General features: G+C 50.3%; 1 protein-coding gene across 5 annotated transcripts; it reads right to left on the reverse strand.

Annotated features, from left to right (window-relative positions):
- Window positions 1-1970: 1970 nt before the first annotated feature.
- Window positions 1971-27219, reverse strand: FKBP15 (FKBP prolyl isomerase 15). Of its 5 annotated transcripts, none has more exons than XM_032130499.1 (30): window positions 27093-27219; window positions 25725-25834; window positions 25336-25420; window positions 24713-24782; window positions 23536-23610; window positions 22396-22494; window positions 21880-22029; window positions 21123-21191; window positions 20081-20224; window positions 19507-19652; window positions 18451-18499; window positions 17617-17736; window positions 17288-17381; window positions 16500-16603; window positions 15766-15859; window positions 14919-15028; window positions 14431-14541; window positions 13722-13816; window positions 13031-13133; window positions 11303-11335; window positions 9644-9815; window positions 8646-8782; window positions 8171-8326; window positions 7608-7760; window positions 7193-7285; window positions 6659-6769; window positions 5747-5854; window positions 4828-5558; window positions 4318-4408; window positions 1971-3682 (listed from the first exon to the last, which is right to left on the reverse strand). In XM_032130499.1, exons 1-30 carry the CDS (start codon window positions 27143-27145, stop codon window positions 3608-3610), a joined length of 3741 nt encoding a protein of 1246 aa, XP_031986390.1. In that variant the 5' UTR covers window positions 27146-27219; the 3' UTR covers window positions 1971-3607. The 5 variants fall into 5 exon arrangements, with proteins under 5 accessions (XP_031986390.1, XP_031986391.1, XP_031986389.1 ...); XM_032130500.1 differs by having other exon boundaries at window positions 7608-7745; window positions 25336-25423; XM_032130498.1 differs by having other exon boundaries at window positions 25336-25423.
- Window positions 27220-27322: the final 103 nt, after the last annotated feature.

The following is a 27322-nucleotide window of genomic DNA, read 5'->3' on the forward strand; positions in this document are numbered from 1 at the left end:
GGGAGCGGCCGGAGAGGGAGGAGAGTCCCAAGGGCTGCCCCGACACCTGGTCAGCAGCAGCGATGCTGCAACACCTCCTCCATCCCCTGTGCCCCGCTTCCATCCCACCGCCCCCGGCACCACCTCCCTCCCAGCCGGTGGCCGCCGGGCCGTGCTGGGGGTGGTAATGAGTGACAGGAGCTCAGGGCAAGGTCAGCTCCGGGACAGTGCCCGTAAAGAAGAGGTGCCAGCGCTTCCCGGAGCGTCGGCAGTGCCGGGCTGTCCTTCCTGGCCAGGGCCACCTCCTGCACCGGGTGGCAAACAGACCCCAGGGCTGGTGGGAAATGGGTGCACGACGGGGCTGCTGTCCCCACTGCTGGCCTGGTCCTGAAGTAAATTAACTATAGAAACTGTGCTTGGGAAGTATTAAGAATATAATGGATTTGGAAAGGGAAAAGGGAAAGAGCAGCAGGTGTTTTAGGGGCAGCAGCCCTGCGATGGAGGAGGAGCGTTCCCTGTGCCGCTCCAGCGCCCGCCGGGCACCCTGAGGCCAGGCTGAAGTTCAGGGTGGGGCGGCCGCCCGGGCCCCTCTCCCCTCCCCGGGCTCGGCCATCGCCGCCCCCCGCCTTCAAAAGCGGCCGGGCCAGGCCGGGCCAGGCCGTGCCCGCGGAGCGCGATGGCAGCGGGGCCCGAGCCCGGCCGGGAGTGCGGCATCTGCTACGAGGCGTACTGGGGTGCCGGGGGGGGGCCGCCAGCAGCTGCCCTGCCGCCACTCGCTGTGCCGCCGCTGCCTCCGCAGGCTCGTGTGTCGCGCTGCCAGCGTGGCCTTCGTCAGCTGCCCCTTCTGCAGGATGGTGACGCTGCTGCCCGAGCTGGCCCCGGCGGCTCCCGAGCTGACACCGGACCCGGGGACCCCGCGTGGGGAGCGGCAGGAGAACGGCGGCGGTGCCCCCCCGGACCCCGGCCAGGGCTCGTCGCGCTCCGTGGCCGCGCTGTGCTCGTCCCACGCTCCCGTGTTCACCGTGAGCAGCTCGGTGTCCCCCTGCGGCCTCCGCCGCGGCTCCGAGGCCCACCACGCCTTCCTGCTGGGGCTGCTGGGCCGGGGGCTGCTGCTGGACACGCAGCCCCCGCTGGCCTCCATGGAGAACCTGCGCCTCGGCTTCGCCGCCGGCATCCTCGTGCTCATCGTCTCCACCTTCTTCCTGCTCGTCTTCCTCAAGTAGGTCCGGATGGCGAAGGGGGGCTCCCATCCCACCCCACCCCACCCCAGCGGATGGACCCGGTGGTGGGTCAGGGACATCTCGGGCCGTGGACACCTCGGTGGGCAGGGACACGGCCACGGCCAGGGCTCAGCACCGGCCTGGATGCAGCCCTGGGGCCCGCAGGACGCTCGGCTGCCCCGCATGAGAGCCCCCGGCCATCAGACTCTTTAAAAATTAACTTATTGCAGCGCTTCCCCCCCCCGGGGTCCGGCTGTGCTCACGCTCCATCCCGCATGGCCCCGGCACAGCTCGGCGGGAGGCGCCGCCCGGGGCCAGCGTCGCTTCCCGGTGTCGCAGGCCCAGGGACCGGAACGCTCCCCGCCTGCGCCTCGGTGCAGCCCCGCCGGCAGCGAGGCCGGGCTCAGAGGGGACGGGAGAGTCCCGCAGTGCTGCCCTGGGGGCGAAGCTGTTCCAAGGCAACCCAGAGCCCTTTCCCGGGAGGAGGCAGCCGGGTCGGGCTCAGCCCCTCAGGGACACGAGACATTAAAGCCAGACATGGGCCCAGCTCCGTGTCCTGGTGGTGTTTTGTGGGTCCGTGAGCCTCGGCAGGCAGGGCAGGGGCTGAGCACCAGGGCCAGGATGGAGAAGGGGGTCCTCTCCTTCCCAGCCCCCAGCAACACTCCCTGGGGCACAGTCTCAGCAAAGTCCTGCGTGATTCACCCACCTCTGGGTCAGAACTCCGCACCCGGGGACAGGCCAGACTAAAGTAAAGCCACTGCAAGCAAAAAATACAGGTGTAATTGCACTTTATTTTCCGAGAAGTGAAATGCAAATCCCTCAGGGTGTCTATGGGTAACAGGGAACAAGAAGTGGAACTTGTTAGTAGGAGCAGTGATGTCCCCTGGGACACTGATGGACGGGTCCAGAGGCCACATCAGGGCCCTGACACTCAGAGCAGCACAAGGACCCTCAGAAAATCCAGTTTCAAACACCCTCATGTTCAGCACTGAGTAACTCCCAGGACAGCCCTGCTCAGGTCACCCTGCCTGGCAGCAGGGCAGCTGTCACAGGCTTTAGTCTCTGCCCCACTTTCAGCTGCATTTGGCAAGCTGTGGCACGGAGGGTGTGGCACAGGGACCTGCCATGCACCCCAACAGGATCACCCAGTGCTCTTTTGGGTGTTTTCCTCCCAAGGAATCACCATTAGGGGAACACAAATCTAATTCCAATCAGAGATGGTAAAGACAGGTGTAGAAACTAAACCAGAGAATTAAGATAATTAGTTAAAGTTCTTTCCTTTTAGGAAGGGTTTATTTGTTTTAAAGACTTCTGGGGTGAAATTGTGTTAGTGCCCAGGAGTGGAGAATAAAAGTGCTGTGAGAACCCCAGGCTGTTTGCCCAGCTCTGTCCTCACTCCTTTCCCCTCCTGGTCCCCTCAGAGTGCAGGGTGACACCCCAAACTGCCCAGCCCAGCCCAGCCTGGGGCTTGTGTCCCACCCCTCTGTACAGTTTAACTTGGGCTGGGATGGTCACACCTTAGCAGCAGCAGAGCCAAAGGCAGGGGAGCAGGGCTGGGCTGAGGGGAAGGACTTCCCAAACAAGCAGCACATCCCAGGGCTGCTGCTCCCACAGGGAAACACAGCCCAGCAAAAACCACCTCAGCTCTGGGCACAGGAGAGGAGCTGCCCGTGAGTGTCTGAGTAACACAGCAGGGATTGGGCTCCTTGCACCCAGCACAGCTGCTACAGCCCTACCTTAACAGAGGCCCAGGGTCCAGCAGCACCCCAGGTCCAGCAGCACCTCTGCCCCAGCTCTGAGGCGGTGCCCACCTGAACCACCTCAGCCCTCGGGGCTCCCCAAGCTGCTTGTGCAGAGCCAGGGGCTCACAAGAAACACCTGACTGGGAGTCCTGGGGGAATCTGCAGTAGCAGACAGAATCTCCTGATGGCTCAGACACGGGGGAAAAGGGTGCCAGGTCCCTGGGAGCCACCCTGGGGACTAAGAGAAATACTCCAAGGAGTTCTTCACTGGGGAAGGAGGTTTTAGATTCATTTTTTAACAGGCTGTTGCCACTGTAGGGTCCTGCCAGATTCACTCTGCTGAAGCTCTTCATCACGTTCCTATTTGCATAAAGTTTGAGGTTAATGAATCCAGGGCTTAGGGGAGGGGGACAGTGGTGAGATGTGCTGTGGGACTGGGTGGCTCCTGCACTCAGCCCAAGCCCAGAGTGTTTGGCAGCTCAGAGCAATGGGGTTGAGCACCCAGAGGTGCAAAAGGAGCCCCCCTGCTGCCAGCCCCCATCCATCTGCAGGACAAGAGCCCAGGAAGTCCCTGGTCATTCCCAATGTCCCAAATGTGCAGCTTGCCAAGGGCTCAGAGCACAGGAAGAGGCCATGCCCAGAGGAGAGGGCTCAGCAGCCACATCTTCATCCCAGCCAGTCCAGGTCATCGTCGTCATCGTCACCAAAGAGCGGCGCGGGAGGGGGACGCCCCTTCATGCTCTGCAAGCCACACCAGAGGGAAACTGCTCAGCCCCAGCAGCTTCCTGGGATGTCATAATCACAACACAAACTGCTCTGAAATCTCTGCCAGCTTTGAGGAGCTGGGAACAAGAAGCCTCATTACCCCAGCTTTTATTTCTCATGTGATGTCTTAAGTGTTTAGATTAGGTTTAGATTAGATACCAGGAAAAATTCTTGATGGAAAGGAATTTAAAGCATTGGCCCACTGCAAGCATTCGAAAGTGGGTGAATGTGGCACTTGAGGACATGGTTCAATGGTGAATGGTGCTACATGGATGGTTGGATGTGATCTTAAAGGTCTTTTCCAACCTTAAGGATTCTGTGGTTCTATGATTCCAGGAGCTGCTTACAGGCTGAAGGGGATTGGAGAGGGGCCAGACACTAAAACCCTTCAATTAAACCTGGCAAGTCCCACTGATTTCATGCCAGCAGGAGTCTGCCACAACTCCCTCAGCCCAGCCAGCCCCGTCACCACCCCAGACACTCCTGATGTACACAGGGAATGGATGGGAAGCTCTCAGCTCAGCCAGGCCCCCAGTGCCACAGGGAGGATTTTACAGACAAGCTACAGACCCAGAAAAAAGCCCCAAATACCCAAACACCCAAATACATACCACTTCCTCCTCATCCTCCTCTTCAGAGGGAACTTGAGGCTTCAGCGGTTTAGGAGATGCCGTTTCAAAGAAGTTGTCATCCTCAAAGAGGCTGCAAGGAGATAAAGAATGAACAGCTCGCTCTCAGAGGATGGGATTTGCTTTTCCAAGTTCTGTCACAGAGAGATGGTAAAGCCCTGTCACTGGGGGAAACCTCTGTGGCAGGTACTGTTCAGCAGTGCAGGGCAATTCTGGGACCTGGCAGGCACCAGGAGCAGACTGTACAGGAACTGCACACTCCCCTGGGAATGTCCTCCACTGCCTCCCCCAGACACCAGGCTGCTCTGGGGCTGTTCCCAGTGGAATGTGCCCTGGGCAGCCTGGTCTGTGCCAGGTCCTGGCTGGTGCCACCCAATGCCAGCACTGTGAGGGGGCTGCAGCCCCCCAGCCTGTGCTGTCCTGCAGCAGGGACACACCTGGCCCAGCCTCTGGGCCTGCTGCTGCCCCAGGCAGCCCAGCACCACCCCTCACCTGGAATCCGTGTGCCTGGGGCTGGAGCTCAGTTCCTGCAATCCTGGAGCTCCTCCCAGGACAGCTGAGCCTGGCTGTGCTGTGCTGGACACTGAGGCAGCTCCATCCCATGGATCTGTGCCACTCCCATTCTCCCCATTTAAGGGAGGAGGCTCTAAACCTCCCCCAGCCTCCTCTGCCTTCTGCTCCACAGCTGGATGTGCTGGAAGCATTGCCTCATCCACTGCTCCTGGCTTGGCTTCTGGAACAGAAGGTTCTGCAGCCTCTGCCTGCAAAGGCACTGCAGAGGGACCATGCTCTGAGTCAGCTTCCCTGATGGGAACACTCTCCAGCCTCTGCTGCAGCCCAGGAACAGCCTGTCCTGCAAGTACAGGCCCCTTCTCTGGATCCGGGCTGGATTCAGCTGTGGGAGGGAGATGCTCCTCCTGAACTTTCTCTTCTTCTGTGACCCCACTGCTCTGTGTCCCCTGCTCCTCCTCAGGAGCTCTGGGCCTGGCAGGGTGAGGAGCAGCCTGGCCTTCCTGCTCAGACTCCAGGGAGCCTCTGGCTGCTTCCCCAGGCTCAGCTGGTGGTGCAGTGCTCTGTGCTGGGCTGTGCTGCAGGGGCTCTTCGTGCTCAGTCTTTGCTCCAGGTGACCCCTCCTGTCTCCCTGCTCCTGTGCCAGATTCCCCATTTTCTCTGCCATGGTCTGGCTTCTCCTGCTGCCTGTTGAGCAGCTGCAGTGTCACAGTCTGGAAAAGGGAGTGAGAGAACACAGGTTATACCCTAAATACAAACCATCACAGATCCCTGCATCATCTCCTCCTACCAGGCTGCTTTGCCACCCACAACAAATTCTCCCTTAGTTATTTCAGTCTCACAGCACAGATTTGAGGTTTTAGCCCAAGGCTTTCTCTCTCTTCCCTGACCCCTGTCATACCTTGATAGTGTTCATGACAACCCCCAGGACTGTCCTGCCACTGTACATCTCATCCAGCTCAAATTCACCCCGAAGAGACTGAAATACACCATTCATTATCTTCTTGACCTGCAAAAGGGCAAGACAGGAAACAGATACAATTCATTGGCATGTGACACTGCACTCAACATCAGGCACTTCTCCAGGGGAAGGAACAATAAATCTAAACACAAAAAGGTGGTTTTTCAAATAATCCACTTTTCAAACCAGAAATCCTCACAAGATCAGGCCACCTTAGTTCAGAACCAGTCCACGTGCACCAAACTCATCCCTCCAAACTAAGGCAGGCTGCACAAAGCCAAGGCAGACTGGTGCTTCTTTCTTAGTTTTTAAATCTAAACCTCAAATCTAGAGTTTTAACAACAACAGATAAAAGTCAGGCAACAAAGCGGGCAAGAGGAAGATGGAGAGGCTGTTTACAAGGGATGGAGGGACAGGACAAGGGGGAATGGCTTCCCAGTGCCAGAGGGCAGGGCTGGATGGGAGATTGGGAAGGAATTGTTCCCTGGGAGGGTGGGCAGGCCCTGGCACAGGGTGCCCAGAGCAGCTGGGGCTGCCCCTGGATCTCTGGCAGTGTCCAAGGCCAGGCTGGACATTGGGGCTTGGAGCAGCCTGGGACAGTGGGAGGTGTCCCGGCCCATGGCAGGGGTGGAACTGGATGAGCTTTGAGGTCTCTTCCAACCCAAACCATCCTGTGTGACTGTAATTCTAGGTTAAGATCCCATCCTTTCTTCCTCTGTGGACTGTTACTACAAACACAGTGCTCTGTGGAGAAAATTCTATTTTTCCTTCTTATGTCAGTTCAAAGAGAAATAATTCAAGGTACATCCATTTGCTTAGGAAGGAGAAGTACTGAGGAGTCATCAAGCTCACTTGCTCAGTGAAGTCTGCAGGGGAAGATCCATCCTGATCCTGCTGCAGGTCTCGGATCCGTTCCTCGTAGCGAGCCTTCAGCACCAGCACATCTGCCTGCAGGGCTGAGTACTGCCAAGGGAAACCCACCCTCCTCAGAGCAGCTCCTCACACCAGAGCCTCCCCTCGAGGGGTGAGCTGGGGAGGGTTCAAACTCTGAGTGGAGTTTTAAGCAGAGCTCTGATAGTGTCACAAAAGACTGGGCTGAAAGCAATGGCAGCAGAATAAGGACACCCAGCCCAGCCTGGGAGAGTCACAGTTGTGTCACCAGCTCCTCAAGTGCCACCAAGAATGGAGGGGGGCGGGTGCAGCATCACTGAGATCCCAGTGAAATGAGGCCTGGGTCTCATTATTTGGCCTGTTCTGGTTTGCTGGAAACCCCATGAAATTGTCCTTCCCTACCATATTCTGGAACTCCCATCCTCATTATTGTGGACTAGCCTGAGGCTGGTGTTCCCTGCACTCCAGTTCCCATCCAGCTGCTGGATCCTTTACCTTCTCTTGGATAGGTTCCAGTTCCTCCAAACGTTGCTGAACCTCAGACAATTTTTGTTCCTCTGCTTTTTTCGAGTGTTTGAGAGCCGTGAGCTGAAACACAAGAACCAGAGCAGGTACAGCCCCTGGCAGTGTCACCCACTCCAAACAGCCTCTGCTCACAAGCAGCTGCTCAGGACAGTGCAGACAAGTGGAAGTTGTAGCTGTTGCTGTAGTTCAGCCTTGTCAGCACCTTGGCTCTCCCTCCTCCATAAACCCACCAACCCAACAGAACAAGTGCACATTCTGATGGCTGAGATCAAGCTCCACAACAGGCACGAAATTAGAAAGTCAAGCCCCAGTAAGGTGGAGAAGACTGTTGGTAACAGCTACTGGTATTTAGTGCTCACTAGAGCAATGAAGAACAGCCCTTTACCTTCTCTTCCAGCTGGGCCACCTGGTGCTGCAGGGAGTCCCTCTGCTCACACAGCTCCTGGCACTGCTGGACGTGCTGCTCCTTGGCTGAGGCCAGGGCACGCTCACATTTGGCTTCACACTGGGACTCCAGCTCTGCCTGGATCAGTGACAGCTGTAAGAGACCACCAGGAACACACACACACGATCTGTGTTTGCACAAGAGGTGAAAGCCCGGGGCTGGACACCCACACAGAGTGCAGCACAGTGGCTGCCACCAGCTCCTGCCCACACCTCTCACTTCAGCTCCAGCCACAACCCCCAAGCTGGCCAGAAGGTCTGGTTAAGATTTCAGACCTCTTGGCATATTTCTAAACAACCTTTCACTCCTCAGAAGTCCCATATTCTTCTCTCTACTACAAGCTCAATCTGGTTCCTCTGCTTTCCTCAGTTTGACACTAACCCACAAATTCAAGCAGGTAACGCTTCCACTCTTCCCCTACTCGAGCCTCTTCACATTATTTCCCATGTGGAGGTTGCCACAAGCCCTCCAGACCTGGAGCAGCAGCTCCCCTGACTCCTCACCTGCTCTGCTGCTGCCTGGTCAGTCGAGGTCCGGGCCTTTTTCAGGAGCTGCCGGAGCTTGTCCAGCTCCTGCTGGTACGATCTGCGAATTTCTTCCATCTCTTCCTCTGCCTGAGCTCTCTCTGAGAGGGATTTCTTCTTCCTCTCTGCAAGATTCTGCAGGACAGAACATGACACAGAATAAGCCAGTCTGCACCAAAGCAGCTTCTCTCCCTCAAGCAGACAGAGCTGCTTTGGGCAGGGAACTTCATCACCTGAAATCAAGCTGAGGTTATCTCAGGGAAGGTTGACACATTACTGGGTAAGACATTAAATAAATAAATAAAACCCACATAAGCACAAAGACCCACCAGCTTGCAGATGAGTCAAGCTTTACTTAACTTATATATTTAAAACCAAGAACCTTTGGTTAGCCTTGGGTTAACCTTCAGTAAACAACTGAAACCTCCAGCTCTGCTGCTGGCACTGCACATACCCTTTCCAGAGTCTCCTTCTCCACTCTCAGGTCTGTCAGCTCTTCCTCCAGTGCTGCAATCTTCATATCCAGCTGTTTGCGGCTCTGCTTCTCGGCCTTGAACCTGCTCTGAGTGTCCTGAGAGGCTTCTTGGAGCTCTGCAAACAAACCCCCACAGCTCCCTGTGGCTTTGGGTGCAACTCCCACTGCAGGGGAGCACATTTTGGGGCTGATAGGGAGGAACAGCGTCTCCTACACAGTGCAGCCAACAACTCTGCTTGTGCCTGCAGTGGGGACTGGAATTTATCAAGAGCAGCCTGTTCCAATCCTTTACAACCATTTCTGTGAAGACATTTTCCCTAATATCCAACCTAAATTTCCCCTGGCCCAGCCTGAGGCCGTTCCCTCTCCTCCTGTCCCTGTTCCCTGCGAGCAGAGCCCGACCCCCCCCGGCTGCCCCCTCCTGTCAGGGACTTGTGCAGAGCCACAAGGTCCCCCCGGAGCCTCCTTTGCTCCAGGCTGAGCCCCTTTCCCAGCTCCCTCAGCCTCTCCTGGGGCTCCAGACCCTTCCCCAGCTCCATTCCCTTCCCTGGAGTTGCTCCAGCCCCTCAGTGACTTTCTTGTCGTGAGGAGCCCAGAACTGACCCCAGGATTCAGGGTGGGACCACACCAGTGCCCAGCACAGAGGAATGTGGCCATAAAACACCTCAGCTTTTAACTTTCCATCCACTGGGACATCTCTGGCTGCTCTACAGGATGTTGGACAGAAAAGCCAAGAGATTGTTCTACAAAAGGCATCCCTGTAACAGGATGATTTTGTTTGTAGAGTCATCCCACTTTGCCTTTAGTGGTGACAAGGATGCACATCCTTCAGACATTTCAGTGCATCCATATCCCTCTTCCATCCCCTGTGACTGATCCTAGTGAAAGCAGGAAGGTACCCCAGAAGACAGGAAAAACCTATGACTGATAGAAGAGCCATGAAGGAGCTCTCAGGGGACAGGCAGGAGCAGCCTCACCTGCCACCTGTGCCTGCAGCTTGTTGAGCTGTGCCTCCTGTCTCTCTGCATCCTGCACAGCACAGGAGAGCTGCTTCCTCAGGTCCATCTCCTTCTTCTGGTGGGCAGTGAGCTCCAGCTGCAGCTGGGAAACCTGGGCTGTGGCAGCTGCCAGCTCCTCTGCAACTTTGGCCTGGAGCACAAAATGGAGCAGGGAAAAAAGGGAAGCATGAGGAAGCAGCAGAATTATTCTCTCAGGAAGAGCTGGAAAAGGGCTGGAGGCCCTATCAGGGAAGACATCTCCAAATTGAAAAGGCAGCAATGACTTTTTTGCCATGTCACTTTTGTCCAGACTGACCAGAAAGCTGCCACCAACAACCTCATCACCACATCAGTTCAACCCAGTGAGATTTCCTGGAAAGGTTAAAGGTGTTTAAGCCTGGTACCAGTGCCTGGTGGTTCTACTCAGTTTTCAGGCTATGAAAACATCTATTTGAGTAAAAAGCCTGGGCTCCGACATTTAATTGTCTTCCATAAACTTACAAATCACTGAAGAGCCACTTAAAACACAGGCTTGTCCCAGCCAAAAGAGCACCTTGTCCCCAGAGCACACAGCACGAGGTCACCTCAGCTGCCCATGGGCAAGGCTGGCATTCCCCAGCAGTTCTCAGTCATTTGTGGACCTGTTTGGAGAGTCAGTGACTCAGCTAAAACCAGGCACTAGCACAGCTTGTTAGACACCTTGTAAACAAGGTTAGCAGGGGCTCAAGGCATCAAGACTGACACAAAGTCCCGTTCCCAGTCTTGTTGAGTGACACACAAATTTCAGAGGATGCTCTGCAAAGACAGAACTTGCACAGGGAATCCCTGAACAGCTTCCACACCTCTGCCCGTTTTGAGATTCCCAACAGACTTTTCACATTCTTGTAACAGGTGAGTTCAGGGGAACTGGATTTTCTCTCTGCTTTATCCCCCCTAAAAGAATTCCCTCCACACTAGGACCAACACCTTGTGGCAGAGAAGAGGTGTGAGCAAAATTGTTCCAACTACGGTGAGGATGAGGATGTGCTGACCTGGAGGGCTGGGATACCACACCACTCATTTTAAAGAGGAGGCAGCATTTCAGAGAGTGGCCAAAACCAGATCTGCTTTCCTCTTATGTTTCCATAAATGTCCCACTGCTCTACTAACCCCTGGCATGCTAAAACCAAACCCCATGGCATAGCTAAAGACACCTAAAGGTTATTTTAATCCTGGCCTCTGTCTTTAATGGCAAAGAAAGAAAACAAAAATAGGAAATCCTACAGCAGGAAGTGTTACTAGACAGAAGTTTCTACAGAGGATGCTTCATGTCCACAGGTCAGCTCCAGCCTCCAGCTTTCAGGCACCAAGAATCCAGGGTGACCTGTACCTGCTCCGACAGTGATCCTGTTCTCCCATGGGGAGTGGAACAAGCAGCAATGTGAGAGAATTCTTGGAAAGGGCTCCCCAAGAAAGAGGGGCCCGATGGGGAGACACTGCCAGTTACAAAGCCCTTTCCCCAGTGAAGGATCTGTGCTAATTCAAGCTCTGAGACAATTCTTTTCATGCCAATCAGTTTCTAGTTCAAGAGGAAGCTGGGCTGGCACTACCTAGGGCACAACCATCTACCACCTACACAGTCAGCAGACACTGCCTCACCTGGTCCCAGCCCCGATCCACTGGCAGCATGTGCTGGGAAGAGAAAGCAGCGACAGGAAACAGGAAGGGTTAAGAACACAACTTGAAAGGCAGAGGCATTCATCAGCAGAAAAGCAAAATGCTTCACAGCAGGAGCCTAAGGCATGCCAGAGAAGCCTTTAAATTATTCCAAGAACTGTAAAAGCTCAGACAGGAAAAGGGAGTGAAGCCTGATGTAAAAGAAAGACACTAAAGGTATCCTTAGGGTATGTCACACACCAGAGGTGGGAGCAGTCCTGGGTGTGACCTGCACTGGAGAGGTGGGGAATTACTGATGGTACACAGAGCCTTCACCTAAAGCCTGTGGGCCAAGGATCCATAACCCAAAAGCAGTGAGTTACCAACACCTCAGTGATCCTGCCTACAACCAAATAAATGCTGGGTCCCTATCTGTGTGTAAACAGTGGATAAAACAGCTTCCAGTTCTCTTCCCTGGATTTGTCTGTCCCTGGGGATTCAGTGACTGCAGTCCCAGGGCAAGCTGGGTTAGATAAAGGGAAGAGGAAGGAATACCAGCCTTCATATTTACAGCCAATGCTCTCCCAGAACCAGGGGAAATCTCCCAGTGCAAGTCAGGGCTTTGCTGGAACAGCCTGAAGCCTGCTCCTGTAACATCAACCCTGGGCAGCGACTGCTCAGTCAGTGGGGTCCTGATGAAGATGAGGCCCAAGAGACTCCTGAGGATCTTCTACCTCCACAACATGATTCCTCCCCAAGTTATTTACTGCACCAGCAGGATGCTGTCCTCACTGAGAGAAAGGAATTTAATTTCTTATTTCAGTCTGACTTATTCCTGGTTAGAATCTCTCACACTCCTACATATTATGGGTATACAACCTGGGCTGGGGGTGGAAAACCAGCCCCTTTCCCTGTCTGCTCTCACCACCATCAGCCATTCACTGCTCTGTTCTTTACCACACTTCGGAAAGCTGTAGTTTTGGTCAGTTTTAGGTGCACCAAGTTACGGTTCTCATGCAGAGGAAGCATTTGTCACCTCCCATTTGAACTGGAAAGAGACACAGCTCAGCAGGAGAGCACAGTGCAAGGCTGAACTTGGTGTAATTTAAGAAGCCAGTGCTTGAGAAAGCAGAGCAGGCACCATGCAATGGCAGAGCCAGGGCAGCACACCTGGGCTAGGCTGGCCTGCAGGGATGGTTCAGGATATGCAGCCATGCATAAACACACTGCACTGGTTTAAAGCTATTTCCCAACAGTCCCTCTCCCAAAAGCACAACGTGTTACTGGGAGAAACAAACAGCTTTTGATTAGCATTAAAACAAGCACAAAAGTGCAATGAAGAAACTCCAGTAGGAAATAATTATTCTTCACTCTATGTCAGTTCAATAGGAGGAATTAAACTCTTCTGGAACTATCAGTGCAACTAAATAACTGAAGTATTTCCAGCTTAAAAGCCCTGTGATACACAATTCCTCAACACATTGGCCACATGCCTACTCAGTTAAAAAATAACTCAGTCACTTTCCTACAAGATAAGAACATTAAAGTTATGACAGCATGAAATGGTTATATCCTCTGTGATGCTTTTGTCATGAAAGCCATCAAAACATTCCATTTTTTTCTCAAAACAAACTTCAGAACTGCAGTTGCCTTCTAAGAAAACTGCCTTGACTAACAAGGCTTCAGCATCTTTTAATGCAACAACCCTGGCTTTGTTCATGCCACCATTACCTTCTCCTGCTCTGCATGCAACACTCTTGCCTGTGTGCTCTCGTTTGTTGTCTGCAGGGAGTGGTTCCTCTGCTCCATCAGCAGGTTACTCTGCTCCACGTACCTGTGAACAGGGAGACCCCGTGAGCATTCCTGGGAACACAGGGCTTGGAGCCAAGGCCTCAGACAGAAAAGGGGACATTTCAAAGCACAGAAGCTCTCTGTGGAACTCATGGCAAGTCCCAGACAATTTTGCAGGATGTGCTGATCTCAGAGGGGTGGGAGAGCTGTGCCTGGCACAGCAGAGATTTTATCAGCTCGGGTAGGTGCTTTACCTCTCTGAAAACGTCTCATGTTCCAAGAGTTTTGGTAACTTGGTATCAGCTGAACTTCACCAAGGATACCACATCCCCTACAATTTCTTCAACCTCACTAAAAAGCCAGCAAAATTAAAGCAACTCCCAGAAGCAGGGCAAGTGTGCTCGAGAACAGCATGAGGGATTTGTTCCCCTTTTACACATTCATGCTTACTGTAAATCAGAGTTTTGGGGATAAGCCCTGCAAAGAGGGGGTGGGGGGAATCCCACACTTTTAATACCTTAGAAAAAAATTTAAAATATTAGAATATGGCTCTCTCCTAACAAACACCCCTCAGTGAGGCCCAAGTGTAAGATGAAGAGTCTGGAAATGCAGTGAGGCTCCCACCCCTTACCTCTGGTTGCGCTCAATCAACTCACTGATCTTCTCATTCTGCTCCTCAATCCGACTGCTCTTCTCAAATATCTCCTGCTTCAGTCTCTCATTCTCCTAAAGCACAGCTCAGCATGAGTATTCAGCTTACTCAGATTTCCTTGCAGCAGCTGTTAAACCTTTGTTTTGCACAGCTGCAGGACAATGGTGAGGCTCGTCCCTCCTGTGGTAACAGCCCAGGAAGGCACCGTGCCACGTTTAGCAGATCCTGGCACAGGACAGTGGCTGCCAAATCACATTCTAGAAAATATTGTGTCTGGTTGACTTTTTTACCCACAACCCCCAAGTTTTTAAATCTGCTGCTTAGAAAGGCTTCAAAGCATAAAAGTAAGTAGTGAATACCAGAAGCAGGTGGTTTTTACAACATGGTACTTCAGCTGTGAAGCTGTTCTGCAGGAGGCTGGGGGTTAAATCCGTAACTGTTTGAGAAGTTGAACTTCTCCCACATGAACCTTTTGCCAAGGCCTATCAAATACCAACAAATCCAGCTCAGAAAGTACCCAAACTCCAAAGTGTTGAGAACAGCTTTTTGGAGGGGGAAAGAGGGCTGGGAATCATAAGTCTCATCCTCATTCTGGCCAAACAAAAACAGAACCCATGGGTGGATGGACATTTGCTCTCATTAGGGATAACACTCTGAGCCCCAGCTCCTGATGGAAGTGAGAGCTCACCTGGATGATGCGCTGGATATTGCTCATGATCATGGAGGCTTCCATGGTGACAGAGGAGATGCCAGGCAGCAGGGAGCTGTTAGCAGTGTTTTGCTTCTTCAGCTCCTCCACCTGCAGGGATAAGCCATTCTTAAGCCATTTGCAATGAATTTATGGGTGCAGGTATGAGTCAGACATGTGCAAAGGGGCACTTCACTGTTCCTTCTGCTCAGCTGCAGGGAACAGGCTACTGAATCAAGCTAGACTCCTCCCAGGGCAGGGAATCCCTCCAAACAATGCAGCACATGATATTCAAGACAGTAAGACAGCACCTTTCCCCAAGCCTAAGCTTGGCTTTCTCACAGTAGCTGAAATGCTGCCACTTCAACATGTGATCATATTGGAATTTTGCTCATTTACTGTATCACTTAAACTTAATGCAGGCATTTAAACAGAGCCAACTGCTCTCAGCACACCTGGAGAGCAGGAATGACAGGAGCAGGCCATACCTTGGCAGCCAGGTGATCCATTTTATCCACGACTTTGCTCACAGCCAGTCGGATTTCAGTGTTGTGCTGCCGAGCTTCTGTCATCAAAAAGGAAGTGACATCTCCAGGTGCTTGAAGGGAAAGGAGAGAGATTTATAGCAACAAGGGGAAATACCTGCACACAGACACAGCAAAAGCGTGGCAGCATGAAGCCTGCCACCAGGAAAGCCACTCTCTGCCCAGAAATAAAAGGGATGTGGTATTTGGAAAACTAAAAATGTAGGTATTTCCCAAATAACCTCAGCAGGCAGGCTGATGAGTACAGGAAATTCTGGAGCCACGTGACAGCTCAGCTCAACAAGAGCAAAGCCCCCAGAGCAGCAGAGGTACAATCAAAGCAGAGGCACAATCAAACCACAGCAACGAAGGTCAGCTTCTGAAACTGCACTGAAAAAACAGGCTCAGCTACACTCAAGACTTCACCAACTGTGATGACTTCAATGGTTCTTTAAATGCCTTTAGTCCTTTCTGGCTTATGCCTTTTACACTTCAATTCTTTCCTTGGCTGGTAGGAGCTGGTTACTTTTACAGTTTTATTCATAACTGGAAACACCAGCTACCAAATTCCTTTAGTAATACCCAGTCTTGGGAAGACCCAGAAATTCCAGCCCCTTTCCCACTGCACAAATCTCCTTAAGGTAAGAAAGAGATGGATATTTATTGGGAAGTGTTTGCCCCTATTTGCTATTAAAAAATAAACATTTGTGAAACAGCAAAGTGCTACCACAGGCTAATAAATCATCATCACCAACAGTTTTCTGCAGGAATTGCAGCCCTCTGAGAAGCAGAGGCTTCTTTTAAAACATACCTTGGTAAGGAGCAGGATACATCTGACCCACAGGCTGGAGCTGAGAAGCAGATGCAGCAGTTTGGGGGTAAGCAAATGCCACTCCTGGATATGCCTTGCAGGACAAGTTCGATAGGTTAGAATGTGTTTTGCTATGTCCCCATGTCCTCACAGTTTCACACTTTTTTTAAGCCCAAGAGCAAGGATGATGTTTGGAAAGAAAAAAAACCCCAAGAATTAAGGAGTTGGAAAGTCAAAATACACAACAGTCATTGTGAAAGGAAAATAATACTCTTCTTTTGAGGCTTAGTTAGTTCCCATCTTCACTCAAATTTAAGCAAAACCATGTTACCCTACATTTGTGAGAGTCAGAGATCAGTACATGAACAGCACCCTCAGAAGTTATGCTAATTTGAACACAAGGTTATTGCCTAAAAAGGGCTCAAAAAGCACAACACAGTTTAATTGCAATTCTACTGCTCATTGCTCAAGTACTTGGAAGCTTTCATGGTATCCAGTACAAAACCAGGTATTAACAAAGCCTGGTTCATCCTTAGTTTAAGGAACATAAACAGAAAATAAGCCCTTTCTGAATGAATTTGATAGGCACGTGATGAAAACCTGAGAATGCCAAAGAGTCACAGGAAACAGCCTGGAATTCTCATCCTTATGTTAAAGTCCTTGCTCCAAGCAATGGAGAAGACTCAGGAGAAAGGACAAAAGTGCCAATATTCTCCTTGATTTCATTTTGGTACCTGAAAGCCCTGTGCTCCTCCAGGCAGAGCTGAATGGGGCTGGATCGTTGCAGGAATTAAAGCAGCAGAAGATACTGAGGGTGCAGCACCAGATGCTTGAGGTACTGAAAAGGAAGAAATAAATTCAGCATGCCATAAAGCAGCTCGAAAGAATTTAATTCACCCAGTGTGAAATGGCAAAAAAAAAAAAAAAAAAAAAAAACCACTAAATAGACAAAAGTTTAACAAAAGCCTGTCTGCAACCTCATGAAATGAAATTCAGTCAAGAAAAGAGTAACCTTTCTTAGAAATCCCACTTCTAGCTACACTTAAACAACCTCTTTTCATTCAGCAGAGACAGCTCTGAAGTTTATTGACACAAGGTGACCGACTCCAAAGTCTGCTCAGCTGACCATCAGCTGATGTGACCATTCCATCATGGGAAGACACATCCAGCCCTGCAGAGCTGCCAGCCCTCTGCTGCCCTTCACTTGGATTTCCATCATTCCTAAAAGCTGCTGTTCACTGGGAAAGGATTCATAGCATTCCATTTACATACCCCATGTCCTGCACATCTCAGTGCCCAGTGACAGAACAGCTCAGGCACAGTGGCTGCTTTTCCTCAAGCACAAGACCCCAATGAAGAAACACTCCAAGGATTCAGTCTTGTGCTTCATGGATTAGTGGCTTGTGGATCAGCAAGCCTTATAAGAAGCTTTCAGTTCACATTTCGGTTCCTGGAAGGAATCCTCCATTCCCACAGCCCTCATGGAGTGGAATGGGAGTGCAGCAGCTCCCCAGCACGTTACCTTGTGTGGACACTGTGGGCAGCACTGCCTGAGCTGGCTGGGAGGGTCTGGTTGAAGCCAGTGGCTGTGTTGTCCCTCTCAGAGTATTTGGATCCTAAAAAAATATTTCTGCATGTTACAAGATACACCAAAGAACAAGCCAACAGCCTGAGCCCAAGGTCACTTGAGACAAGGTGTTAACCCATGAACCCAATTGGAACCTTTCTGACCCAGAACCAGAGCAGACTTTCCCTGGACAAGGGGAGAGCCACTGCTACAGATTCCACTTTAAGCAACCCCCAGTGCAGGAAAAACAGTGCAAGAGCCACCCTGCTGTGACCAACTGGTACCTCTATTTCCGAGTCACTGGAGTCCAGCTGACTCCCTGCTGTCCCAGCAAGGAAAGGCAGCATGGGCTGTCCCATTCTGGCCATCCGAGAAATCAGCTTTGCCTTTGCTACATCTGGGTTCTAAAAGAAACATTTAGTTACTTTCCCTTTGTCTCAGCCCAGGCTTTTGAGGTATTACAAACACTTCTAAATCTCTGACTTCATTTTGACTCAATTTTTCAATGACTGGGTGAAAATCTACTTTTCAAGCACACAAGCAGCACCAGGATTTGCTAATCTGGCTTGTTTTAGATATCCTCCTTCTGGGATGACAGTGCTGTCATCACAGAGAAAAATCTATCCCTGCACAAAACACCAACAAGAAAATGTGTGAGTTCAGGAAGCTGCTTAGCAGCTTTTTCTGTCTGGAAGCACACACACAAAGTCTTCTCATGCAGCTATATAAACTTATCCTGAATGTCCCAATTCCTTTGTCATCTATTTTAAATTTGTCCATTTATCTCAAAAGTAGCCTTGTGAACATCCACATGGTCAAAGTCACTTTGCATTTAAGAGTGGCAACTGGGATTGAGATTCCTGTGGTCCTGGTAATCACAGAATCATTAAGGTTGGAAAAGACCCTTAAGGTCATAGAGTCCAAGCATTAATCATCAAGTCCAACCATTAATTCCTTCAATTAATAGGGCCAAAACAAGGCCCTAAGCTGCTGTAAGGTGAACATTCCAGTGTCTTGCTTGCATGATGCTCACTTTATCTTCAGCAGTAGCCAATGCTAAGGTGAAAACAAATCAACTTCCCTACTCAGGCTTCCAATCAGGAAAAGCCAGCACTTACTGCGAGCTGCTCACTGATGGAGTTGGACTTGGCCCGAACAGCTGGCTCCCTGCAAAGCCAAACAGGTGTGGAGATTAACCAGGAGGAAATTCAGGAGCCAACATTCTGGATTAATAAATACCATTAAATACCCCACTCCTTAGGAAAGCTGTTTTCTTACACCATGAGCATTTCTTTTAGCCTACACTGCTGGGAGATTTTTGCAGTGTTATCCATAGATATGTTCAGGACATCACTGTGGCAACAGGGGATTATAGAAAGATGATTTTGTTGATTGCTGTAATGACCACATTCTGCTACAAACAATTTTAGCCAAGTCCAATAACAAACTATTTATGGCAACAAGAGCAGCACTTACTTGGACTCCCTAAAAAGGCTGGCTGACCCATTTAATTTAAGGAGCAGAACACAGCATTGTTAAGGTTGGGAAATACAGCTAAGTTTGAATCACCAAACACTAACCCAGCATCAGCACATTCACCACTAAACCTCATCCCCAAGTGCCACATTTGCATTTTTTGAAGCCTCCAGGGATGGTAACTCCACCCTGGGCAGCCTGTGCCAATTGCCTGACCACTCTGTCAGTGAAGGTTTTCCTAACATCCAACATAAACCTCTCCTGGAGTAACTTAAGAGGCGATTTCCTCTCCCCAGTCACTTGTTACCTGGGAAAAGAACCCGACCCCACCTGGCTACACCCTCTTTTCAGGGAGTTGTAGAGACTGAGAAGGTCCAAAGTGATGACAACAATGCCAGCTGAGATGAGACAGCTGTTAGAGCAGCACCCACACAGCTCAATCCCATGGGATCTCAGGAATGCTGGAGAGGAATCACTTCCTTCACTGGAGCCCATTCCAGCTGCTTTAATCTGGAAGCCAGCACTCAAGCAGAAAATTCCAGCAAGTCCTGTTAGCAAGCACTGCTCTGCCACATGGAGGGCACTGAGCTGGCACACAGAGGCCCCACATTTGCCAAATGCTGTGTTAGTGCAGCACTGTGCTGATGGGCATCCCCACCCTTAACACAGAAAGCTGTTTAAACCATGCTGCTTCTTACCCAGGCTTTGGAGGGATGGTGGAGGGAGGCAGTAAACCCGTGTCTGAGGAGAAGCCATCTGAGCTGGGAACTGGAGAAGGTGCAGGGGACTCCCTCGAACTGACACTCAGCCCATCCGAAGCAGAGCACTCCTTTGCCAGCTTCACCTTAAAAAGCAGGTAGCAAAAAACACGTTGTTTTTCTGGGTTCCTGTAAAAATTTTCATCAATTTGTTTATTTGTGATGCCACTCCCCGTGGAGCTCCTGCACTTCAAGGAAAAGCAGCCAATTCATTCAGAGCTGGAGAAGCTGAATCTTTACACCCTCTCATTCCTCCCACAGCATTTTTTTTTCCCAAGTGACTCACAAATGAGACAACTAAAAAGTCCCAAGACAGTTACAACAGACAAACAGCCTTGAGGGATTTTCTGGGTTTAGGGGTCTGCTTTGGGTTTGTTTGTTTGTTTTAATTAAAGATATATATCTTGCTGAGGTTTCTAATAGCTTCTGAACTGGAGTCCTCACACTGAGAGCTGGTTCCCACCTTGCAGTCACAAAAGAGATGTAAACCAAACATTTGGCAGGAAACACTCACCCGCCTGACTTCCACCTCAAACACCAACGTGGAGTCTGGAGGGACACGACCAGCCACGCCCTGAGCCCCATAGGCCCAGGCTGGGGGAATGATGAGGAGCCTTCGCCCCCCTTTCTTCATGCCCAGCATTCCTTCTTCCCAGCCCTTTGGTTTGCAGAGGCAACAGAAGAGAAAGCAACAGCTGGATCAGTGACATTAGTTTAATTCAGAGAGATAGAGAGAGATCCTTGCAAAATCCTGTTTCTTTTCAGTGAGCAGCACTAAACCTTTGTCTTGCCACGAATCATGACAGCCAGTTGTAAATTCCAGTGTTAACTTAAGAATAAAGATGCAGCTCCACCACAGAGTTGTGGCCTCACTCAGCAGTCTGGGGAAGAACTGCGTTCCAAAGAGATCTGAATTGCTCTGGTTAGATTGACAAAGCACCCAAAGAAAATAGTTGTAACGAGGGACGTGAAGTCAGAGCAATGCAAACTTCCCAAGGGATGCCAGCAGTGAACCAGATGGCTTTAACAGCCTGGTAAAATTAGTAAGATACAGGATAAAATAAATAAAATAGACCAGGATAAAATAAATAAAATAGACAAATAGCACATGTTCAATAAAGGACAACTTGTAACAGATCATACATTAATTACTCAGGTCATGGAAGTGCCCTGAACAAAAGCATCTCTGGCTCAAACCCTGATTTTATGGGATAATATCACACCACCCAGACGAAAAATTAGTTCCTTTAGAAACAGAGTTCCCCAAGAACAAGGGAATGGACTAAGTGGCTTCCAGAAAAACAAAGACAATAAAACCCCAGCTCCTGAAAACAGGAAGTTTTCTTTTTCCCAGAGAGGACAACTCCTGTCTAACACTGGTGTTGAAAAGGAGACTGGGCTCTATTGCACAAACGAAGAAGGAAAAGCTTGAGTGAGTCACTGAGTGTTTGCTAATAAATGGAACAGAAATAGCACATATGAATCCTGAACAAGATCTGCAGTAATTCAAAGCTCTGAGACTTCAATTATTATAATGAAAGTGCCAGAAGTTGTACCTTGATGACCTTTCCAGATCCCAGCTTCAGTCGTAGCAGCTTGTCTTTGTTAACATTAGAGTCAAACACCTGGAGAGTTGAACAAGAACACAGAATACATGGACTTCCCAACTGTTTCAAGATTCTGAACACTACTTTACACATTCCATAAACTCCTAGAACCTCTGGTTAAATGCTATTTCCCATCCCACTACTACCAAAATTAATTCTGAGCCATAAGACAGAGCTTTAGTCCACTTCCTCAAGTACAATTTCATGGAGACTCAGATTTTAGACCTGCTTTAGGACAGGACTGGGCCAGCAAAACATAACATTAAATATTCGTGTGTGAGAGTGCCTAGGAAGTTTAAAAGTATTTCAGTCACCTCCCCTGAACAGTAATAGAATAGAAACATTAAGGTTGGAAAAGCTCTCTGATATTACCAAGCCAAACCATTCCCCCAGCACTGCCATGCTCATCACCAAACCATGTCTCAAGCACCACATGCAGATGGTTCTTGAACACTTCCAGGGATGGTGACTCCTCTGCTGCCCTGGGCAGCCCGTGCCAATGCTCAACAACCCTTTCAGTGAGGAAATTTTTTTGTAATGTGTCAGAATCCCTTAATATTCTATAGGCAATACATATGACCCCACCTACAGTGCCATAAATGCCCAAAATACACCTTTAACATCAACACCGGAACTATGCCAGATGTGCAAGTTCCTTCCAAGGACTGTCCAACTCAGCATTAGGAGGTGGCAGAAATGTCTTTACCTGTCCAAGCCCGTTGTTCTGGAACAGCCACCCTGTGTAGGCAACCTCCAGGGAGTCTCCTCCTTCCACTCCCTGCCCTTCTCCAAGGAGGAGATCCTGGCAGAGGACTGAGTCCAGTGCTGGGGAGCTGTTGCATTTGGCAATGCACACCTGCAGAGGGAAAGCCTGGCAGTGTCTCTGGCCCTTAATGGACAAGTTCCACTCATTAATCTGATGCATTCCTTGCTGTGCTGATCGAGCCCCCATTAGAAACGCACTCCCAGGGCATTCCATGTCTCCTTGTGCTGAATTTTGCTGATTAAACACCCTCTGCTCTATAGTACTTGAGAACCAACAGGCTCCCTGCCTGGAAGAGATTTGTTTTAATGAACAGAACTCAGGGCAGGCTCCTCTCAGCTCTGTCTCCATCACAGTTATGCAGACACTCAAAGCTGAACTCGAATGCAAATAAAACTTGACTTGCCCCTGTTGTAAACAAGCCATCAAGAACTGCCTGGCCCAGAGGTGAGCAGTTACCTGCTTACTGAAATCCACTGCTGCCTTTTCTGACTCAAACATGATGGACCAGTTCTGCCTCTGATCATCATAGAACGTGCTGTAATTGTTGGGCTGAACCTGTGGGAAAGGAAATCAGTCCTATCTTAGGCATTAAGTGATGCATTCCACATCCCACATCCAAAAGCAGCTTAAAATAAGAGCTCCTGAAATTAAGCAGGAAGAACCCTGCTGTTCTACTGCCCAAGTTCAGAATTTGCTTTTATTTATGTGCTCATTATAATGGAAGAATTATTATAACTCAAATACTTGAGCAAATATTAAGCTCTTCCTAGATGCTGCAATTCACACAGGAAGGTGAAACATTCCAGAAACTTCCTTGAAGTCTGGTTCTTTAATATATACTGAGAATTTTTAAGTGTAAATAATTTACATTTCATAATTTATTCTATTTAGACTTCCAGAATCAATTGGAGAAGTCACTTCTTCCTCACTTCTAAAAACCCACGTCACCAGAAGTGACTACATAACCCATTAATTTTTCAAGAACGTGCTTATAAAACTAGAGAGCAAGGTCTAAGCTGGGACAGAAATTTCATTATTTTGGAGTGAAATTTCTATCCATCATACCAAGAAATTTGAAGAAGAACAGCAAACCAGCACATCAATGTTCTGTAGAACTGGCAGAAACCAACTTCCTGAGAGATCCCATTTTAGGGCTTACAATGTTCCAGATTGTTCTCAACAGCAGGAAAATGCTGAGTGTCAATTTTCTGAGAGAAAACACTTCCTTGCTGTCATTTCCTCCTGCTTACTCAGTTGTATTCTCTCAGACACTTAATTAGAAATTCTCAGCAGAAGGAATTTTGCTGGTTTTATCCATCACAGGGCTGCAAACCCCAAAACACCTCTGTGAGCACAGGTAATCCTTTACCTCCTACAGGGGCCTTGGTTTGGAAATCTCCTGAGGAGGTGCTCTGCAAAAGGCAGCTGTCAGGGCCTCTTGTGCAATACATGAGGAGAACAGTCACTGGGACACCTCCTGCTCGGTCACTCAGATGTTTGATCTCAAAGGTTACAAACCAAGGCTTCAGGAAGAATTTCAGAGCCAACCCTGTGTTTGCTGTGATCAACAAATGCTTTTCTAAGCCAGAGCCTCACCGTGAGCATGAAGCCTGGATGGATCCTTGCAGAGGTGATCTGTTGCTGCTGACTGATGTAAAGGAGGATCCTGTACTGGATTCCACAAGGAATTGGACAGGGAAAAAGAACAGAAACTCTAAATGTCTTCAATTCTAAGGTGCTTTGTCACACACAAATAGCGAGCCTGAGGCTCGGTATTTATTTGTCAAATATACCACAGCAAAAATACTTAACAGAGTTTTGTGACACCTATTAAAACTGGCTTATTCTCAAGGGTTTTATTTAACTGCAGTAACCAAGCAAGTCAAACTCATTGGTTTGTAATAAGCAACACACTTTAACTAATTCCACATTTTTCACAGTTCCAGTGGAAAAAGATGGTGCACTAACCCTCCCAGATACAGAACTCACCACACACGGCATAAAACCATCACAGAGTCATTTAGGTTGGAAGAGACATCCAAAATCCTTCCTCCAGCACTTCCAAGGTCACCACTGACCCACGTCCCCAGGTACCACATCCACATGGCTTTTAAACCCCTCCAGGGATGGGGACTCCACCACTGCCCTGGGCAGCTGTGCCAATGCCTGACCACGCTTTTGGGAAAGACATTTTCCCCAATACCCAGCCTCAAGATGTCTGTGTGTGTAATCTTTTTTCTTTGCATAAGCCCATTCACGTGTAACAGACTGAGTTGGAGGGAGCTTTCCTAGTACTAAACAACACAGATATGATATTTATTGACATATCTGGCTCTACTAAACGTAATCTATTAAGGAAATGTGTTTTCCTTTGTGCACCTGCACTGCTGGCACAACGTGGCACAGCTCAGTGGTGAACTGGGAGTAACCCACTAACTGCTCCCAGCTGGATGTGATATCTCACAGCCTGAGGAAGGCTGCTTCAGCTTCCTCCCGCACTCCCTGTCCTCCCCAGCTCGCCCAGAACAACACAGCTCAACACTTCCCAGATCACTGACTCAGGAATTTAGTTACCAAACTAAGATCTATTTTATTCTTGCCAAAGCAGAAGCAACTTAGTGAGACATGAATCAGGACTTGGGGAATATGAAACATCACAGATGCCAGCATCAAGGATAGATGAGAGTTTTCAAAGTAGCTTTCAAACACACCAATTTACTGGGCATACCAGTGAGCCCTCAGCATGAGAGTTAGAGAAGGAAGTGTTTCTCACCTCTTTGGCAGCGTGGTTCCCCACGACAGCTGCTCCATACTTGCCTTGCTTCAAGTACTGCCCATTTGTACTGGAAGATAAAGGAGACATTCAGCTGCAGAACTGTCCCTAACTCAGAATTCTTTAGAGTTCAGGTCCCTTTCCTCAGGCCTAAAATGTCAGGCAGCCTCGCTTAGCTTAGAGACATTCCTGCTTGCCCACAAGCAAGAGCACACATTGTGGAGTGAATTGAAAACTGCTCTCACAGGTCCAGGCCAGAAGAGTTCTTCCATGATGGCAGCATCAGACAGGCAGTTTTAGTGCTCTCACTCTGCTCATGCCTCAATTCTCAAATGCATGAGCCACAGGCCCCTGACAGAACCACCTGAAGCAGTGCACATATCAGCCCAGCAACAGCTCCCAGCAACAGCCAAACCCACAACTTGCTCTTTATCTCAGAACTGCCTTACCCAGAGCTGCAGCGCAGTAACTGAAACTGTTCTCGAGCAGAAGCTTCCACTCGCAGCATTTCTACCATGCAGGTATGTCTGAAAACAACTGTCTCTTCCCATTTAGCCAAAAAAAAAAATCTCCCCTCTGGGATTAGGGACACAGAGTGCACCAGGTCAGCAGAAGTCACTTACTATCGATACGCGAGCACCGCGGTGGCCACCAACACCGAGGGGGCTCCTGAGGCTGCCGGGGCCACGGGCGCCTTCTGGGCCTGGCCTGCTAGGGACAGAGATCAGAACATCTGTCAGAGGCACAGAACTGGCCAGTGGCACCACCACAACACGTTCCTTCCCCCGAGAAAAAATAACTCCAGAAGGAAATTACAAAAAAACCCCAAAGACTTGTGTTCAAAAATTACCAAATCAAATTGAAAATGCAGGTGTAGGAGGGCACTGGAGGACAACATCACTGAGGAAAGCTCAGGGAATGATTTGCTCTGCTGCTCTTCACAAGGGGCCTTGTTCTCATCACACACACGTGCTGCTGAGTGTGTTCCCCACTCTCAAGCCCCGTTACTCACCAGCTGCTGTTTGACCCTTCTTGGGCTGCTTTGGCGCAGTGAACTGGAAGAATTCATTTCCTGGGCTTGAGACTGTTTGATCCAGGCCAAACAGGGAGGCTAATCTGGCTCTAGAAAGGGAAATAAAACCATTTAGCCTCATTTAAAACAGGCATTATAGATAATGAACACCCTTAATTAGAAGTTATATCAAAGTGTTTACCATCACTTTGGAAGCTAACAAAGGGCTGCAGGTTAAGTTGCTCTATGCTAATTAACCATTTAGCTTTGAATAGGAAGAACCTGTAGATGAAGAGGTTGGGAAAGTGGTACAATTGTGTTTCATTTCCTCAAAAATCGACTGAAGGTTTAAGAACTGAAACTACTCAGAAAAGAAGGTACTTTGAAGCAATGACTAGAACTAGCTTCACATAAAATAGTTGATTCTTAAAATACCCCCCCAAAAAAATGTGACAGAGAAACTACACATTCAGCTCCTGAAGTTTTTTTTCTTTAATTGTCCAGGAAACACATTCTCCCATTAAGTTTTAAGAGGGCAGAAGCTCTCCCAGCTAAGGGCAGAGGGTTTAATGCTGGAGGTTATTCCTTCAGGATATGATATTTGCAATTTCACTGCTTCAAGGCCAGTTAGGCTCAGCTATGCCTGGTATCACGGGACAAGGGAATAATTCAAACAAATGATGACACCACTGTCAGTGAGTCTGCTTTAAAAAATAACTAAACTTTCTAAAAAGAAAGAGGATTAGTTTATAAGAACTGCTAAAGAGAAGCTCCTGGAAGGGGGTGGGGAGTACACAGAGCTGGAATCGCGGCTCTTGGAGCGGCAGCAAGTCAGCGATACAAAAACCTGAATGTGCTTACACACAGACACGATCCAAGTGGAACCCTGGTGAAGAGCCTGGGAGGAGCCACCAGTGGTCGAACAGCCCCAAAGCGGCACTTCAGGGACCTCCCGCCCACTCCTTGTCTAAGTGAAAACACCGGGACCCCGGAGCGGTTCCGCCTCCCCCTGCGGGAGGAGCTCCCCGAGCAAAGCGGGGCCGGGGGTCCCCGGGCGGGGTCTCAAACCCCAGACCCCCTGCCCCGGGCACACCGGAGGCCCCTCCGAGCCCCGCCGGCAGCCGGACCCCTCCCGGGCTGCCCCTACGCCGCTCCCACAGCGGGACAAGAGAGGGGCACTGCCCCGGCGGCACCCCCAGTCACAGGAGGGCAGCCCCGGCCGCGGGCCCGGCTGCACGGGAGGCGGCCTGCCCGCCCCTCACCGCCGCGGGCCTTCACCGGAGCCGGGGCCACGGCCCCGCGGCCTGCCAGGGCCGCCACGCCCTCCTGGTGACGGGGAAGGGGTCCCGCCGCGCCCCGGGCGCTCACCCGCTGGCCGGGGACAGGAAATCGGCGTCGTCCTCCTCGGCCGCCGCGAACATCACCAGCGAGCACCGGGGCGGGCGGACGGACGGGCGGGCGGGCGCTTCACGGCCCGGAGGCACCGGCACGGGGCGGGGGCCGGGCCTCAGCGGACACGTCACAGGGGGCGGGGCTTCAGTAGCACCGCGGGGCGCGGGGCCGGCGGGGCGGGGCCGTGGCTTGGCGGGAGCGAAGAG

The sequence above is a fragment of the Corvus moneduloides genome, chromosome 21, assembly GCF_009650955.1.
Source record: "Corvus moneduloides isolate bCorMon1 chromosome 21, bCorMon1.pri, whole genome shotgun sequence".
In the NCBI taxonomy this organism is placed as follows: Eukaryota; Metazoa; Chordata; class Aves; order Passeriformes; family Corvidae; genus Corvus; species Corvus moneduloides.

Coding starts and splice junctions, on each gene's coding strand:
- FKBP15 (XM_032130498.1), bottom strand. CDS start 27,145: ATGTTCGCGGCGGCCGAGGAGGACGACGCCGATTTCCTGTCCCCGGCC. Junction 15,029..15,765: donor GTATCCTGCTCCTTACCAAG/GTATGTTTTAAA, acceptor TTTCCCTTCAAG/CACCTGGAGATGTCACTTCC. Junction 14,542..14,918: donor TGGATCACCTGGCTGCCAAG/GTATGGCCTGCT, acceptor TTATCCCTGCAG/GTGGAGGAGCTGAAGAAGCA.